General features: G+C 42.6%; 2 protein-coding genes across 25 annotated transcripts in view; one reads left to right on the plus strand and one right to left on the minus strand.

Annotated features, from left to right (window-relative positions):
* Positions 1-19,180, plus strand: part of Magi1 (membrane associated guanylate kinase, WW and PDZ domain containing 1) — a 589,708-nt gene that overhangs the window by 141,830 nt on the left and 428,698 nt on the right. The gene's annotated exons all lie outside the window — the stretch shown is intronic.
* LOC100716610 (large ribosomal subunit protein eL37-like) lies at positions 11,537-11,830 on the minus strand. Its single transcript, XM_063257127.1, has one exon. The coding sequence runs from the start codon at positions 11,828-11,830 to the stop codon at positions 11,537-11,539; it is 294 nt and encodes a 97-aa protein (XP_063113197.1).

Consider the following 19,180-nt stretch of genomic DNA (forward strand, 5'->3'; position numbering starts at 1 on the left):
TTTTCCCAGGTATTTAAAAACTAAAATTTTGTTTTAAAACTTAACTAAAGAGGCATAATCTCTTAAAATAAAATTTACTTGTCTTAAAGGAGCAAATAACTTTTAAATACTTGTAAATGTTTTACAAATTGACAAAAAATAACAATATAGTCAATAACTATAATAGTCATTGAGTCATTTTTAGAGCTGATCCAAGGGCAGTTCTTCTAATCAAATAGAAGCTAGGTAGTTCTCATAAAAACTTTAGTGTTTTTAAAATCATTTTAGAGACAGCAAGTTAAAAACAGAGGTGGCTTGTTGACTTGCCAAAGCTACCTTGTAGATTAACAAGAAGACTGACATTAAAACTCCAATTTTCCAACTCCAGTGCAATTTCTACACTGAAGGCATTTTGTCCTTTAAGAGGAGAAAGTGAATTTAAATTTGTGTGTGATGTTTACAGGAAAATTAATTCGTTCTAAACAATGTTTGGGAGCAGTTGGCACATGTTATTATAGTTGATACAATTTTGTCAACTTCAGAAGTTTAGAAGTTTAACTGAGAGACTCAGCAGGGAGCCAGGGTTCTTACTTTGTAAATTCCCTCAGCCTGTGTAAGAGGAGGGCACAGAGATTGTGTGAGTCCTACTCCTGCTCTGGAGTGGGGTGGGTGGGGGTGGTGACCTGTGTACAATATAGAGGAAGAAAAGACGTTTGCTTTTGCTCTGTATCCCCTTTTGCTTTGGCTGCTTTTGTTCTAGTTGCTGCCTTGAAATGTTGCCCTGGTGCCATACCACCCTGCTTTGGAGCCAACTGATTATGGACTGAAACCTCCACAAGCAGTGAGCTAAATAAACCTATCCTTCCTTCATTTTGGGAGTTGGGTGTTTTGTTCCAGCAGTGTGAGAAAAGTAACCAAGACAGCACACCTGCCAGGAGGCATCATGCGCTGTATGTGGATGATAGTGGGGAGAGGAGAGGAAGAAGACGTGATCAAGGAACTGAAGAGGTGATATTTTTTTTCCTTACAGCTATTAGACACTTACTGTATACTGCTCTCAATGTAAACTTGATGCTGTTTCTTTTTTTTTGTCTTTTTCTTATCGGTACTGGGGATCGAACTCACGACTGCCTGCTTACAAGGCAGGTGCTTATGCCGCTGAGCTAAATCCCCAGCCCCTTGCTGCTGTTTCTAACTGGAAAGACTGCAGCTTTGTCAGCTTTTATCCCATATCATCTGTCCTGGCCTTAAAGTCTCACCTTAAAACACTTGCTGGGGGAAATCTTCCCTTATTCAGTAATGGTTCTTTTGTCATTTGACTTTAGTGGTATTCCTTAAGGATGTAGTGACCAACGTGTAAAGAATCATTTCAGCTGACTCCACTGTCCAAAATATTCTTGGACTTCTGGGTCAACACCATGTCCTGGTTGAACAGATTTCTCTGCTGACTACAAAACTAAACCTATATAACGTGTTCTTACCATGCATGTCTGCCTGGAGAACTTTCTCATGAGAGGCATTTCCAAACTTGATCCATACCCATCCATTTCTACCATTTAAATATGTACATTTTCCTCCTGATCAGTCAGCAACCGCTCTCAATATTATGTAAGTAATTAATTCTCTAATGCTAGGCTCTTGTTTTTGGAAGACTCTGGGATCGTTTTCTGTCACGGTCATGGTTATATCCCCCAAAGCATGCATGCCCTGTCCTGGGAACTCCGTATCTGTTGAATGAGTGAATATGTTGACAAATACATGTGGAGTACTGTGATTGGAACCTGGGAGGTTGGGTGTGATTAGGAGAATAGAAAGATAAATCTAAGACAAATATAGAAAAAAATCCTAAAAAATCGTCACAGCATTCTCTGTTCTTTCCATTGGTAAAAACAGAGGTTTGGTCATTAGAAAATCTTTGCTATTTCTGTTATTTTGAAAATGTTACAATTTTTTTTAAAGGAGCTAGGAGTGTAGATGAGTAGGTTTTAGGAAAACTTGGGCAGAAGAAGCATGCATTTTTTTAAGTTAAAATATTGTTATTCTTCCCTTACCATAAAGTGTGTAGTGAACTTCAAAATCCAGATTCAGTCTTTTAGATTCATCCCTTTCTTTGGCTAATGGAGAAGCGATCTTGCATTAATTCTTCCCATTTTGTCATCAAGGAGTTGCCGGAGTTCTGGTTAAAAGACGGGATTTAGGGCTGGGGATTTAGCTCAGCAGCATAAGTGCCTGCCTTGCAAGCACAGGGTTGTGGGGTCGTGAGTTTGATCCCTGGTACCGATAAAAAAAAAAAAAAAGAGGGGATTTAACAGTGAAGAGCTTAGAAAAGAATGCAGCCTTCTGGTTAATCATTGTCTTTTCTGGGAAGAAATTACGCACAGTAAATTGTTTGTAACTGACTGTGGGTGTGTAAGTTTTACTTCACGCAGGGCCGTAGGGATCTATATGTGAAATAGTTTGAAGCAAATGTGTGGCTTGGTCATCATTTTCCTTTGTTTGTTTATCAAAAACTTTGCTTTTAAGGCTTGCTTAGCATTGTGAGAGACTTAAAGGAAACCCAGATCAATTCTTTTCTAATAAAAATGAAAAAAGAGTGAGAATCAGTTACGTTCACTTGCCGAATGCTCAGTATGTGCCCACTGAGAGATTTAGATTCATCACACATGCATACAGCACACATTGACTGTTTCCTAGTGCTAAACCTCATTTTAGGCATCCGATGCATAGCAGCAAGCAGGTGTGGTGCTTGCTCTGTGTCACCTCCGTGACAGCGATGAGCCACTGCCTAGATCCGTGCTGGGATAGTGGTGCCCTCTTAATTGAATGCCGGAAGACACAGCTGTTTGTTCTAAATTTTACTGTCAGTGTTGTGAGCGTAAGTGGTTAAAATAAAGGGCATGTCTTCCCTGCCTTTGCTGCTGTGGTGCTTCAGTGAGGAACGTCCCTGGTGATCTGTAATTGTCAGCCATTCCTCATCTCCCCAAATCCGAGGCATTGAGCACTTGCTTTGATGATGTAACTGTTTGCTCCTTCTGGCCTGCCTGTCATAAGGATGCAGTATTTTTGTTTGTATTTGTCCTGACAACACATAGTTTACCTTTGGCATTCCCACTTCTAAATTGGTGTTCTGTTAGCCACGTAGCAGTACATTGGTGCAGGCTCTCATTGTGGAGAGGTGAGGTCTTGTCTTCAGGTCCGCTGGCCCACGGTGCCATGCTGTGGGCCACAAATGAGTACCAGCAACCATCTTGTTTCACTACGGTTGCCATTGTTCACGCACTGTGGGCACTTAAGGGAGTTTTCTTCCAAGACCTTTCTTTTCATATAGACATGCAGTAGCTGATGCCACCTAGGTACAATGTGGGGCAGAGTATAAGAGGAAAGAAAAGACGGTAACAAGTAATAGAGTGTGAACCTTGGAGTTCATCTGACCCAGCACCAGTCACACCGAATGCTGTGTGACTACAGAAAAATTTGCAGACCCCTTTGAAAGTTAATTTTCTGATCTGTAAAATGAAAACAGTAACTATCATGACATGACTATGTGACCATTCAACTGCTTACTGTGTGTAAGCATGTTGCCTAGACTATGTATTTATAGCTTTGGAACCTCCTCTTATGTAGTAGAAATCATTAATCCCTATTTATAGATGTTCTGAGCACAGAGAGGTTAAGAGCTTTGCCGGGGCACACACAGCCAGAACTTTAAGGGGAGCTTGGGAGCTTGGGAGCTTGGGTTGAGACACGGTCAGTCTGCCCAAGGTTGTCACGGTGTGTGAAGCTTTGGGCATGATGTTGCTTAGTATATGTAACGTTTGTTTGACGTATGATGTTATCATGAACTCGGCTGTTACCTTTCAAGAGAACTGCTTATTCTTCTTGGAGACAGACTTGACTTCTCCCTGCAGGGAACCATTACCCCCATTTTTACTTTCTACCTACTGTGGGTGGCAGTGGGCTTGGATTCCACTCTCCTTCAGGAAATGCAGAATGATTGCTTCTTAGAGGTAGACCTGGAGACCCTCAGTAATCTTAAAATGCTTCTGTTTTCTCACTGCTTCTGCCTTAAGTTCTGGTTTTGTAGTAACAAATTGAGAAATTTTCGAGGAATGTTCATCACTAGTCTCTGGTGCACTGATGAGCTAAGTCACCACCACATAGGCTGCAGGACAGACCTATAGCATAGAAGCCATTCCAAGTGAGTCTGCATTGACTGTGATTCCTACCCCTTCCAGCCTGAGCTCCATCTGCAGGGACAGATAAAAGGTGTCCAGCAACCTGAACGCTGGGAGCGTTGGTCATGGAAACTGGCCCTGCAAAAAGCTGCAGTCTTCCAGGAGAACCTGGAGGCAGCTTCTGGTCCCAGCAGCCTTCCTTTGAGCTGTTACCAGGAGCAGGGCTTTTTGTAAATAGGCTGGCCACATTGAAACACTGTGTGGTATTTAAACTGTCACAGATGTAATATACAGCCATGGTGGAAGGCCTGTCCTATTTTATTTCTGGTGTGCTTTATTTTTACTTTTATTTCTTCCTCTGAATTTGGGATGTAATAAACACTTGTGGATGAGGAAGAATGAAGATTGATTTTTTTCTTTATTTGGTAAATAAGGAATGGACCCGTATTCTTGCATCTCAACTTTGATTTGAACCCTGTTACCTGAGAATTTCATCTAAAACTAGAGTGGTTTTATAATTTCCTTTATGTATGCTTTGCTGTGAGCTGTTCTGCTCTTTCAGGGGATCAAGTTTTTCCTCTGATGATCAGAAAGTTTTTGCATATTAGTTGACTACAGATGCAGGAACAAAGTGTTAAGATCTCTCTACCTTCTCATCTCAACTGATTTTGCATCTGAGAACTGAGACAGTATCTCCTGGGAGGAGGCTTGTTCTCTGCCGCTAGAATCATGAGATCATCTCTGGGGAGCTTATCCCTGTGGGTAGAAGTGGAAAAAAACACATCGAATATCTTTGGGCATTTGAGCGCTGCTCATACAAATGGGAGGAGGCCGTGTTTGTGATCTGCTTTAGTTACCAGTGCTACCCCAGTTCTGTGTTGGCAGAGAGGGAATTGTGTGTTGAAGGATTTTTTTCTGTGCAGGGAATTGTTTAGCTGAGTGATCAAGTCCAGCGTACCTTAGTTTGTATGGAAGATTTTCCTTAGCCACCTTTGAACATTTGACATAAATCTCAGATGGGGAAAGGCCCCATGCGTTAGGCCACAGAGTATACTGCCAACAACATGAGTTTGGAATGCAAAATTGCCTTGGAATGTCATATTAGTCTTGCCCTGGGATTTTATCTATGAAATTTTTATTTTAAATTCAAAGAATTATATGTAATTTTAAGAAATTAAATCATCACTCCAAAATATCAGTCTTCTACATCACAATTCCCTATCCTTCAGTGGCATATGTTAGCACCATTTTCTCCTGTTTTTTGGTTGTACTGGGGACAGAACACATACTAAGCTAGCACTGTGCCTCTGGGCCACATCCCAGCCCCACGACAAGCAGTTTTAATTCTGTAAGCTTATTTTAACCTGGCATTTCCTTGTATGGTTTGTTTCTTTGTTTTTTCTTCCTTCTTTTACTTAAGGTACTGGGAATCAAACCTAGGACCTCACTCATGAGAGATCAATGTTCTGCCACTTGGTCTCCCTCTACACATACGAGATCAGTTTTATGGTTGTGTTTCTTGCACTTGGGAAGAGAGGCTGGTAATTAACCTTATATATCACTGAGCTACATGTCCTGCCCAAGTATTGTAATTAATTCATTCATTAATTTCTATAGTCCTAAAGCCCACACTTTTGATCCTTTGCTTCCTATTATCTGCAGATTGGTATCAGTGTATCAGCATGTTGGATGAATATTCACAGCTGTGCCAGCAAACCCAACAAAAACCAAAACTAAATTTCTTAATTTGTTCTCTCATGTTTTCTTTTTCTTTTTCTTTTTGGTCTTCCTGCTACAGTATGGACTGGCTGCTTTCTATGCACTCTACAGCTGTCTTTCCTCATAATATTCTTACAGGGCAAAAGCTCCTTATCCCCTCTCAGCCTCAGCGGCCTGTCTGTGCAGGGGGACTAGTATGAGCTGTCTTGGAAAATTCCCATGAGAAGTTCATGGCCTGGAATATGCACATTGGTGACATGACTTAGAATATAGCTGCCATTAGCAAATGTAGTCTTTTTTCTCTGTTTTTCATTACTGTCTTACATCGTAATCAGCAATCTGTAATGGAGACGCGATCCTTACCAAGGGCACGGACTTCTCTTCATGCAGAGAGGCAGAGGTGGAACCAGAGCCTTTCTCCTCCTGCTTTGATAACAGGCAAGTGTTCTTCCTGCATGCAGCCTCAGTACTGTTATTACAGCTTCACTGAGATATAGTTCAGATGCTACATAAGTCAACCATTTAAAGATAACATTTCCAGGCTAGATTAGCTTAGTGGTACAGTGTATGCTTTGAATGTGCAAGACTTTGGGTTTGATCTCCAGCATCTACTCAAAAACCCAAAGATTAGTTTTAACATAGTCACAGAGTTGTGTGGCCATTGTGAAAATCTGACTTAACATTTTCATTTTCTTAAAAGAAACCCATGCTATTCAACTTCCCTCAGCATTAGGCGGTGATAATCTGCCATCTGTCTCTAGAGAAAGGCCTGTCCTGGACCTTATGCATAAATGTGACCTATAGCCTCAGGTCTTTTATGACTGTCTTATTAAACATGATTGCAGAATTTGTATTGTAGTAATTACTGGTACTTTTTTTCCTTTCATTTTTTACACGGGGACATGCTATGTAGTTTAGGTTGACCTTGAACTCATTATGTAGCCCAGGGCAGGGCTCTAATTCCCCATTCTCCAGATGCAGCCTTGCAGGTTCTGGAATTGCAGAGTGTGCCACCATGCTGGCCTTACTTTGTTTCATTTTGTGGCTGATGTTCCACTTTATAGATAAACATTTTGATCAGTTGGTAATTCTTTGGGCTGTCTCCACTTTTGGGACATTATGAGCCGTACACTCACAGCAGCAGAAAGTCTAGTTTCTTCACATCATCACACTTGTTAGTTTGTTTCTCTACACAAATTGCAGATATATACAGTGGTACCTCGTTGTGATTTCGTATTTCCCTAAGGGATAGTTATACTGAACATCTCATGTGTTTATTTGGTCCTGTGGTATTGCCCTTGGGTACATGTCTATTCAGAGGCCTTGCTTCTTATGTTACAGTTAGTCTTCACCTTCACTTTCTGATACCTTTGTAACCAGAGGGATGCACTTATGCTCAGATAAAGGAAAGACAGAGATCCAGAGTACCATAGTATGCAACCAAAAGCTATCAAACATGCCAGAAAAATCTAAAAGAGAAATTAATTTTAAAAAAATTGATTTTGAAGGTTATCCCACCACTTGTACATACGTAAGTAAGCCCTGGGCAGCTTGGCTGTCAAGGCTGTGCCTCAGCCTGTGCTGCAAACCTCTGCAGGGCTGTGGGTGTGTTTGGCTGTGACTCCACTGGATGTGTCCCCGACTTTCTCTTCATTCCCACACACAGGGCCGTCTCAGGTCTTAGCCAAGAGATACCGTCAGTCAGCGTTTTGCTGGTGGACAGCACCAAGGCCTGCCGTCTTGGCTGCTGCCCCAGAACCCTGGAAACTTCTGCAGTGAAATAGATTCTGATACTTTTTTATTTCCTTGTTTCTTTTTTACTGGAGTGTAGCCTACATAAAGTACATAGCATGTCTGAGTGCAAATGCCGATGGATGGCTTTGTAACCTATCTATTCCTCTGCAGCTCTCACCAGGTTGTGAGATGGAACGTGGTAAGCACCTTGAAGATTTTTGTGCCCTTTCTTACTTGGCTCTGCCTTCCCAAAGAGGTCACCACTTTTCTGCCTTCTGTGACCATGCATTTGTTTTGCCTACTAATGGATTTCAAATAAGTGAAAACTAAGTCCAGTGTGTACTCTTTCTATTTCTGGCTGAATTTGTTCTTTATGTTGAGGGATACTTGGATTTTGTTATATTTTCTGTTGATCATTAGTATTCAATTGCATGATCATACTTAATATATTTACCTGTTTTTCTGTTCATAGGCATCTGGGTAGTTGCCCATCAAGAAAAATGCCTTATCTGTAGTATCTTCACAGACATAAATACTCTCTGTTTTTGATTTTACATAGATGTGGAAGAACTGGATCTTAAGTTATGCATTTGCCTTTCGAAGACCTACCAAATGCATTTTGATCTTTTGTTTTTGTCTCTGAACTCTGCCCTCATAGTACATTGTGATCTCAAGTGTGTGTGCAGCTCAGGGACTGGAAAGAAGAAAAGAAGTTGATGAAGACAGATAGAGAAGGGAACAAGCTACTGTATGTTACAAAGAAGGATGGAAAAGTAAAGAGGAAGAATTGGAAATGGTGTAATTATTATATCAGAGTATTTTCAATGTGCATTCAATGTGCATATTGCTTTATTGTTTTATAGTGATTTAACTCAGAGGAATTGTTTCACCTCTGAGGTGTATTTTCCATACATGCAGAATGGGAGTAAATATACCACAAGGTGAGTGTAAGCACAGCATGAAACATTGCTTAAAGGAACTGATAATGCATAGTGAGGGCTTCCTGCGTGCAAGCCACTCTGCTAATGTAATTATCTAATTTGATCTTCACAACAACCCTGTGAGCTATGTCGTGTTGTTTTCCCAATTTTACTAGTTAGGAAGCTGCAGTTCTGAGAGGTTCAGTAATATGCTCTTAGGTTGATTAACCAGTAGGTTGGAGAAACAGAACTCTGATAGGTTGATACCAATGTATTGATTGCAGAAGATAAGGGAAGTACACACAGAAGAGCATATCAGGAACAAGTGGCATGCACTTGTCTCACAGGTTGGGTGAAGTATTAAAGGTGATTCATCTCCAGGGAACACAGTGAGGAAAAGGACAACACTGCCGTGTTTTCAGGAAAGTGTTCTGGGTCTCTTTCCCAGCATTTCCTAAAAGTCTTCATGTACACAGTGATGGTGCTGCGTGGTGCAGATCCCCCTCACCTTGGCATCTGCTGTGACTCCTCTAGGCTGCTCATGCTGAAGTGGTCCTCCTGAAGCTGGCCTCCTCGCTCCACTTGCTGTGTTTCCAGCTGCCCTGGCTTCACACCAGCTATGCACTGCTGAGCACTTTGCATCTGAGATCTGATTCTGGCCACCTGGGAAGAAACCTAAATTCATAATTCTTTTTTTTCCTCTTTATTCTTAAGCAGTTCCCAAGTTCTCAGGGCTCTGCTCTCTACTGGTAGCTCTGCTGTGGTCCCATGGTCCCAGTTCTTGAGCAAGTCACATTGAAGTGGTGCATAAAGGGAAAGCTGGTGTCTTTCCTGTCCAGCCTCCAATCTCTCGGCGTCACTTTTGGGTATTCAGTGTTATCAAGTTAAATAGCTTTCTGAATTTTAATCCAAATATTGTATATTGTGATCCAAGTATTATAATCCTGGTTTTTTTTTTCATTTTGTTCTCACGGCTTGAGAAATTTTATATCTATAATCCCATTGAAATGTTATTGGAATCCCAGTGAGTTAATTTTTAATCTACCACCTCCAGTGCAACCCATGACAAGAATAAAGATACTAAGACATAAAGTTATGGGCAGCCAAGAGGTCTGGAGTCCAGTCCAGGTGAGGATACATGGAACAAACTCCTCCCCACAAAGCCTCACCCAGGATTTATGTTCATGAAGAAGGGAGTGGCTCAAGGATGAGTGACAGTGCGAACGGTAGGAATCACGTGAATGATGTGAGCTGAGCAAGCACCTCTGCAATATGCAGGGAGAAGTTGTGCAGAAAGACCAGTCTGCATAACTTGATTGAGGTAGCATTTGAATGATTTAGGAAGCTGTTACTTTAGTTCCTGATATGTAATCTTTTGTGCTCCAAGAAGTCATAGCCTTGTAACTTGAGGCTAGAACCTAGTTGGCATTCCTGGAGCTATGTGGCTCTGCCATTCTGCTATGCTCAACTGTTTATAGGGAACTTGGTCAAGGAAACAGGAAACTGTTTGGCCTCAAGGATTACATATCAGTACCTTAGCTGGCCTTATTTCCATTGCTTAGAGCCAATTGAAGGGAAAAGGAAATAGCATAGCCAGCTCTGTACATATCAATATGTAGAGATAGGGCTTGGTTTAACTCATGTGGACATAATTGTTCTGCACTCAAGGAGAGCCATCCACATGGTCTTCTACATTTTCGTGTTCATAATATTGCATGAAAAAGTAAATGCCATTGGCTATCTTCCTTTCCTTTCCCTCATGTTTTCACTAATACATTGTAGACAGTCCTATTTTTTCCCTGCCTTCCTTCTCTTTTTTGATGCCTTTGCTTTTGCTGCTCCTCTCATCTTTCTTCCCTCTTTTCCTACTTGTCCTTATTGTCCTCTTCTGCCTTCCTACTTGGATTCCTCCCTCATTGTATGAGTTGGGGCCAGGAGGTACAAATATTCAGTGAGACATTGCTCTTGTCCTGTAGGAGGTCGCTTGGGAAAATCAGAACTTGAATGTTACTCACTGCAAAGGTTTTACATATCTTTTTGTTTAACAGGCCTCTTCCTTCACTTATGGCATGAAATTGAAGCATCATTGGTGACCCAGACTTTCAGTATTGAATTGACCTTGGGTTCATGAGGATTGAAAAAGAAACCATGTATCCCAGTGCTCAAGCAGCTTATTAAATTAAGTTCAGCCTCTTACTTTTCCATTGATTTTCTGATCATTATGGACATTTGTCAACATGATAAGCTCCTATCTGTGGTCAAAATAAATGCTTAGCATTCTTGTAGAATAAATAACTCTTTTTAAGGGGGTTTATGTTCAATGAAGAATGGTTCAGAAGCAATACAATACATTGTTCAGGTAGCGTCAATGATGGGAGCCATGAAGTGAGGTGCAGATTTCACTTTTTGGGTGAAAGGATGGAGAGGAAGCATTGAATGCCTGGTGCCTTGCAGGCACTGTGACACCCACTGCACATATGTCTCTTGCCCTTTGGAAGTACATGGAGCAGTAACCCATTTGACTACTCAAAAAATGTGAGACAGTCGGTGGGGAGGATCCTCACTTTGGTTCGGATAGAAGTATTTACTGAGAGTCTGCTGTGTGTCAGGCTATGTCATTAGTACTTGGACTGTATCAGGTAAAAACAGCCTTAATTCGGGAGGTGTGCGTCATAGCAGGGGTGGGCAGGGCAGTTGGTGTAGGTACTGGGACAGTGCAAATGTAAGCAGTTAGTACATTGTGAAATGTATTACAAGTTGGTAGGGGCGATGGACAAAAGAAAAAGTTTTGAAAGCTCGGGACTGAAAACATGCAAGGTATGGCAAATGGTAGTTTTCAATCAGGTCAGAATGAGCTTCATGGGGAAGTCATGGATTTGGTAAATTATGCAAAACATGATGGAAGATTGCTGTGTCATGTGATCTGGCTCAAAGAGTTTAAGAATTCTTTTTTTTTTTTTTTTTGTCTTTTAAAACCAAAGCATTTATTTTGAGTAATCCCTGAAATGCTCAAGACGAGCTGGACGCTGCAACTGCTGCTGTCTTGGGATTAGGTGTTGTTTCTTTACGGAATACGTGCCTCAATCTGCGATACACAGTTTTTAGGTGCCTCATTCGCCCAGTTGCGGTGGTCTTTTGCCGTTTAGCCTTTGCGCTCCAGTTATACTTTCTCTTGTGCTTGGCAGGGTAGCCACATTTGCCACAAGTTGACTTTTGAAGGTGATAGGCCTTAGAGCCACAGCGCCGGCACAATGTGTGCGTCTTATTCTGACACTTTCCGAAGGATGACGTTCCCTTCTTCATCGCGCTTGTGCTGAGACCAAAGAGGCCGGAAGAGAAGGCACTTCCGCTATATCATCAGTTTAAGAATTCTTTTGAGTTGAGTAACACAGCAATGCTTCCTCCTGTCACCTTGCTTTCTCATGGCCTCTAGTTTTTCAAGGAAAAACTAGCCACTAAGAAAAAATTAGGTGCTCCTGCAAAGAGGGCAGACAGGTTTCCTACCAGTGGAGCCCCCAGGAGGAAAGAGTGTCCTTAAGTGCTCTCCTAGAGAGCTCTGCTGCGAGTACTTTCTGTACCAGGGTGTGGGGTGGATACACAGACAAGGAGACTTCTAGACCTATTGCAGCTCCTTGCTTGCAGGCTATTGGGGAGGTTACTGGTGAGTAACCCTAGGCCAGTGGTGGTGAGCCTATGGCATGTAGGTTGTTTCTGTTTTAAGACAAAAGCTGTTAGTGTATGAGTTGTTTTTTTCTAAACTAGAATCTCAGTGTTCAGGTGCAGTTGCATTTTGTGCACTTTGCGATGAATAAGTGTGTTTCGGGTTGCATTTGAGGCACTTATCTCTAAAAGGTTTGATGTCAGAGGCTTTTGCACCTGAGTTGTACCCTCAGCGTCTTGAGTGTTGCCTCACCCCTCCTTGAAGTTCACTTTTTTCTCTGAAGAACAGGAATGTTAATATGATATTCAGCTTATGTGGCTGATGTGAGGATTGTTGACACAATTTAGTCTGCAATCTAACGTGTGTTGAGTGTTACCGACCACTGAGATCACTGTTATCCATCCTTGGTGTGCAGGGTCCTTTGAACTTTCACTCCAAGGTGAGATTTGCCTGCACGAGGGCCTTCAGATCAGTTAGTCATTTCAAGTTCTCTGAAACGCAGGCCAGAGGAGAGCAGCGTGCTAGGGAGGCACTAGTGCCTCCTATTTCTTCTCCCTAGCGCAGGACCAGCTTTTCAGAACAGCATATGGAAAGAACTCCTGGGGACTCTTCTCAGAAGATGGGTTTGTAAGCAAATGAGGGACCAGGGAGGGGCAGCTCCTGGGTTCCTGACGGCCCAGTGGTTAAAAGGAGGCTGGGGGACTGCCATCTGTTCCCCTCCATCCCAAGCCTGACAGCTCTGGCTTCAATACACCGAGGAATTCAGGAGGCACAAGCGCAGGGCTGGGGCAGTCAGTCTTCCTGCAGCCTGCTAACGGGAGGCCTCAGAGAGCCTGAGACACCTGAGTCTGGCCTGCTGGTGCAGAAAGGCTTTGTGGAGATCTCTGGCAAGGAGTCACGAACTCGGAGACAGTGGTGCCTGCTGTGTTTCTGCCATTCTACCAGGGGCTGAACTAAGGGGCACATGCCCATCCTCAGGGGCCTGTGGCCCTCCATTAGGTAAGTGGTCTATAGATGACATGGGTGAATTATAAACCCTGATTACTTGCCTTTGACCAGGTAACATCCTAAGTACTTTGGAGGGAGTAACTCATTTAAAATTCCCAACTGTGACATGGGTATTGTTACTATCTACAGTTTATAGATCATGTAGCCAAGCCAGAGAGACTAAAGCTCATCTTAGGGCACTGTCTCAGAGTAATAAATACTTAAACAACTAGCACACTTCTTGGACCTCTGGCAACAGCTTGGACAGCGCTCCTTACCAGGCTCTGAGGTGGATTGGAGTTGTTGAGTTCTCCCCGCAACAGCTGCAGCTGTTGAGTGACTGACTGCACAGCCCACCAGTTGGTTTCAGTCTCTCCTGTCACATGGGCTGCCTTTCCTTTTTACCCCAGTACCTGGCTTTTTAGGCACTTGGCCAGCAGGGCAGAGTTATATTGTTTTGTGGGTTAATTCGGTGAAGATGACAGTGTTCCAGCCTTAGAACACTGGCTATGCAGGACTGCAACTTACGACCAGGTTTCTGTATTGTGGGGCAGGGTTACCAAACACCTTTTCTCCATAAAAATTACCCTCCTCCATCTTACTTCTTCTGCTGGCTCCTCTAAATCCCAGTCTAGTGTTCTCGCTTCTATTTTTCTATGAAGTGTGATCGCTTTCTTTTTGTTTGTTAGTCACTGTATGTTTCTTTTAAATGCACCCCTCCCGCCTCTTTGAGACAGATCTTGTTAATTTGCTAAATTGCCCAGGCTGAGCTTCAGATTTGTGATCTTGAGTGATCTTGAATTTGTGATCAGTCTGCCTCAGCCTCCTGGAGTGCTGGAATTACAGGTATGCTTCTACCATCCAGTTTTAATCTCCTGTTTGAAGAAGCAAAAAAAAAAAAAAAAAAAAAAAAAAAAAAAAAAAAATCAGGAAAACATGGGAGATAGCAAAAATCACACTTCTTCCCAGCTACCATTACAAATATAGCAGATGTTTATATTTGCTTTGTGTGTATTTTATATCTTTTATTATAGGTTTAATATATTCATAAGTATTATCTTTGTACACAGAGCATACATTTTCCTTACAAAAACCAAACCATCAATATGTAGTGGTATTTTGTTTTTATATTTGTTGTTTTGTACGGGGAATAGAACTCAGGACCTTGCACTTGGCGGGCAAATACATAGTGTTTTAAAGCCTGTTTTTCTCCCACTAATATGTGATCAGCATTTTTGCAAGTCAGCTACTGGCATTTGTGGTGTCAACAGTTTGTGAGGCTGGTATGTGTGTTTTGTGTGGGGCTTTTGTAATAGAACACTGGTTCAACATGCAGGGAGCCTCAGTCTCCATCTCTTGCACCATAATAAACAGTTGATCAGTAAATATACCTTCATTAAAAAACTAAAAGATGCATTTTAAAAAAATAGGCCCTGGGTGTAGCTCAATGGTAGTGTATTTGCTTAGCATGCACAATGCCTTAGGTCCAATCCCTAGCATTGAAAAGAAAACAAAAAAGCAAAGTGGTCTTTTGCTCTTCTGTGGTGTACCATGATTTCTTTAGTGAGTTGCTGTTTACAGTTTCATAGCTGTATGTGTGTGTATGTGTGTGTAGCAAATCTACAGATGTTAAGTTTAAGATACTGAGAAGTGCTAGGTAGTATCTATCATTATTACATAATTTCTTCTTCTGTGCCAGCCTTCCTTGTGAAAATCTTGATTTTCCTAGTATATTTAGCCGCAGAGAATCTAAGTTTCTTGACTGTTATCTTTGTTTTCAGTGGGATGGTTAGTAGGCAGGACACTCAGATTCTCCAGTGTTTCCAGTGAAGAGCACTCCCCTCCGCAGAGCCCCTCCCCTCTGAAAAGCTCCTCCCCTCTGCAGAGCCCCTCCCTCCATGGACCCCCACCCCTTGAAAACCAAGTCAAAAGGCAAAGGGCCCTGGTTTGGAAACTCTCTGTGGTTCCATGTGCCTAGGTTCCCTCCTCTCTTCCTGCTGTGTGGTTGTCTTAAATACTCGAGATGTAATCACAAGATAAGAGGACTCAGATCCCTGTTTCAGGAGCATATAGAACAAGGAGTAGAATGGAGGAGGGTAATTTTTGTGGAGAAAAGGGGTTTTGTTATCCCTGCTGCCCCATATAGAAACCTGGATTGTAAGTTCCAGTCTTGCACAGCCAGGGGGCTAATTTAGTGAGGACTCTGCCTGGCCCAGATTCTGTGGGCTGCTGTGGCTGGACCAGAGAGGCTGTACCTGCACTGAGAGCCACAGACTCCAGGAAGAACTAAGATAGCAGTACAATATGGCAAATAAAGTACTTGCTGAATGTAATTCTTAGAATATAAAAGTACTTAGAATGCAATTGCATGGACTGGATTCACCTACAGGTTGCAATTTTGTGATCTCTAATCAGTAGCAGAGCTTATTGAATGTGTCTGTGAACACAAAGAGCTGCAGTAGAGAGAACAGAGCCAGGCTCCTTGAGTTCTGTGGCTGTTCGCTCTGAGGAGGACCCTGGCCTGGATCCTGAAGTTGAGTGTGGATTTGCTATGGCAGCCATCCCAGAAATGCTGCTGAAAATCAGAACCTGTTAAAGGATAAGCTATAGCCATCTTATTTATTATTTGAATTCTCTGTGTTACTCTAGAAGGAAGGGGAAAACGAGGGGGAAAGTAATGATTATTGTTTATATATTGCAGTGGTTGGAAGTGTGTGTTTGTCATGTGAATTGCAATTTAAATCTGGGAAGGATGGCCTCCTTCCTCAACCCCCACCTGCACCAAGGACTGATTCAGAGGCACTGGCTGCCTTGGGAGGGGTTATCTCACAGGCCGAGGAGACCTTCCCTGTTGTGCCTGGAGTAGGAGCCTGTCACCATGGCACGTCCCTACATCCCTTGTTAGCAGCCTCCTGTAACTGACTCCCGGGACTGGTGCCGCGGGGGAAGGAGCGTTGGGGTGGCAGAGCTGAGTGTACAGGCACTCAGCCTGTGCAGCACTCCGAGAGCTGCAGACCTGGTGCTTATCTACAGAGACGGCTCTGCCCCTGTGTATGCCCACTTGGTACCAGCATTAAATAAAATCACAGGTTTAGAGCGCGTAACACATAGCGGGCGTTTACCATGCAATTGATTTCTTGTCTTCATCCCTCTTCCCCTTGCTGCATGACTTTGATGGTCCACTTGGTGGAGAAATTCCACCAACTCCTTCAGAACTAAAGATGAATTAACTTAAATAGTATGAGTCAGTGAAAAAATAAGAGTTTTATTTATCAGTACTTAATGTTCAGTTTGGATACATATATTTACATAAAATAATTCTTGCAAATTTCTATTCCGTTTCATCTCATGGCATCACATTTGAACAGTGTCTTGCAGAGATGATAAGACAGACCCTCTGTGCTCTAAAAAGCAACACTTGCCACTTACAGTGCTATCCTCCTGCCCCAAAGACAGAGAGTTTTGCAGTTATAGATTCCACGAAGAGTTAAAGAGTGTAGTAGAGTTGGAGGTAAAGAAATTTTCAGTTCCTGCTGGGAAGAAGCAATGGTTTAGTTATCCTTTTCTAGAAATTTGAAAATCTTGATTTTCTGCTTTTCAAATTTATTAATAGCATCACTCAACCAGGCAACCACAAAATCTACAAGGTTAAAAAATTAGTTGGATGCAGCAGAGGCCCACTGATGGTAGTGTCTCCATAACAACTGGCTCTGGTCTTGTGTCCTGGATGGGGCACTGCTCTTCTTCCTGATCACACTGCTTAGCTCTGTAAATCATAACGTCACTTCAGTTGTGTCTACTTGCAGCAGTGAGTTCTTTCTGGAGTCGTCTGGAAGGTTCTGTTTCTTTCGGTGGAAATTTTATTCCATGGAAATGATCACATTTATGCTTGGGCTGTTATTAAAATACTATAATTGTTAACACCACTTTTGAATTAATACTGTTTAAAGCATTAGGCTTTAATGAATTGCTGCTTAATTGCCTGAATATTGTATGTGCTGACTCATTTATTTACCCTTTCCTTTCCTACCTACATTCTTTTCAGTGCCCAGGGGACATTTCAGGGTGTCCTGTAAGAAGCAAAATGGGGGTAAAACAGGGCCTACCTGTGTCTGTCTCATCTGTGGGTACCAGAATGTAGTACCCCTCACCAGCTTCCCAGTGAATAGCAGCTTCTAGAATTGCACAAATGACAGCCTCTTGGGTTGTTCCCTCCACTTTTATGGTCTTCCTTTGAGAAAAATACCAGGCAAATGAGCTACAAAACAGCTTCCATGGCTGTCTGTGACAGGGCTACTGTCTCTGGGAAATCCGTGCCACGTGGCTCAGAGCTCTGTGACCCAGGCGGTGCCCTTGTGTTCTAGTCTGTGATTGGGGGTGGTAATGCAAACTCCAGCTGAAGTAGTGTGAGGATTGGCAAGTGTAAACTAGAGAAGCGCTATGAGGGTATTGCGATTTGCACACAGTCATAGGGTGATCGTTAATAAAGGTACGTCAATTTTTGAGTTCTTGAAATCTAAAAAAAAAAAAAAAAAAAAAGGACATGTCTAAAATCACGCGGCTTGGCAGAACGTCTGTGTTTTGAAGGTTTGTAAAATCTAAAGCAGGCTTAGAAACTATGCAGTACTCTCCTGTTTCTTTCCTTCCGGAAACTGCTCACCAGTCCTCATAAGAGCCAGCTCTGTTTCCTGTTCTGAGTGCTGCTGACCGTGACTCTGGGAACTGACGTTAAAAAGGCCAAGGCCTATTGAGAAACAAGGCTGCTTTCTGCCAGGTGTCACTGATGTTACCCTGCCAGGCCCTGCTGGTTGCCTGTTTGTGCTGGCTGATTCCTATGAAGTAAACAGGGAAGTCAGGGCATATTGGTTTTCATATGGTTCCTGTGTTTTTGGACGGGTGGTTGACAATTTCTAGTGTATCATTAAGTTAGAAGAAAAGGAAGTCTGGATGCATGGGTGATTTGAGTCCCTCTTCCGTTGGGGGTCCCATAGAGTTGAACATGCACAGAAATTCCCATGGAGAGGCCTAGCACTGATTGCTCCTCTGCTGGCTATAGAAAGGATCAGTGCAGTTTCGCAGACAAGGTAGAGCCCATTAGCTCCCAAGTTCTGTGCTCCGCAATCAGTATTGAAGCACACGTTGGTCTCTTGAGCATGTGTATTGACACTGACGGGCAGCCCCGGATGTCTCCTGTGATACAAGTCAGGGTGGAGGGAAGCGAGGCTTGACTTGCTGTTTTGGAATCCTTGTTTTCTGTGTCCCAGCAGCATCTGTGTCATCTGATACGAAGATGGCCTTGTTCTCTGGGCAGAGGTGTGTGGGATAAGTGTGGCATCAAGCAGCTAGCAGTTTGGATCAGGTTGGGTTGGGCGCCTGAGTTCACTGCCCGTAGGACCTGGGATACACTTGAACAAATGGGACCTTGAGAATTTCTTACTACCTGTTCTGCTTTTGCAACTTGCATTTTTATTGGTCCATGTTAACAGCACATAATGGCAATAGTCCTTCTGGGAAGCTGGTGCATGGACATAACATACTCAATTTGTTTTATCCCTTGCCTCGCCTCAGTCCTCCTCCTTTCATCTTTTGATCCCTTCGCATTTGAAGAAAATCTATCTCCCTACTTCCTACTATCTTTTATTTTGCTTCTTATTTATATTTTGGGTTTCTCATATAAGAGAAACCTTGTGGTGTGTAAGCTTGTGTATCTGATTTATTTTACTTAACATTATAGTCTCAAGGTGAGTCTTTTTCCTTACAAAGGACTGCAGTTTATCCTTCTTAATGGCAAGGTAGTATTCCATTGTGTATAAATACTACACTTTCTTCATCCATCCATCTGTTGATGGATGTCGCCACCTACGAGAGCAAACTGCAGGATTGGGGGAGGTAGGTATGAAGAAACTGAGCGTCAAGTCTGCTTAATTGGCATGCAAGTTCTGAGTATGTAGGGAGGTGTTCAGGTAAGACCTGTGTTCCATTTTTTTCAGTTCTCTTTTTCAATA

Source organism: Cavia porcellus, unplaced genomic scaffold (assembly GCF_034190915.1).
Source record: "Cavia porcellus strain 051 isolate PalLab524CR breed Dunkin Hartley unplaced genomic scaffold, mCavPor4.1 scaffold_10, whole genome shotgun sequence".
In the NCBI taxonomy this organism is placed as follows: domain Eukaryota; kingdom Metazoa; phylum Chordata; class Mammalia; order Rodentia; family Caviidae; genus Cavia; species Cavia porcellus.

Excerpts from the sequence above, each read along its gene's own strand:
- LOC100716610 (XM_063257127.1), bottom strand. The coding sequence starts at position 11,830 with ATGAAGAAGGGAACGTCATCCTTCGGAAAGTGTCAGAATAAGACGCAC.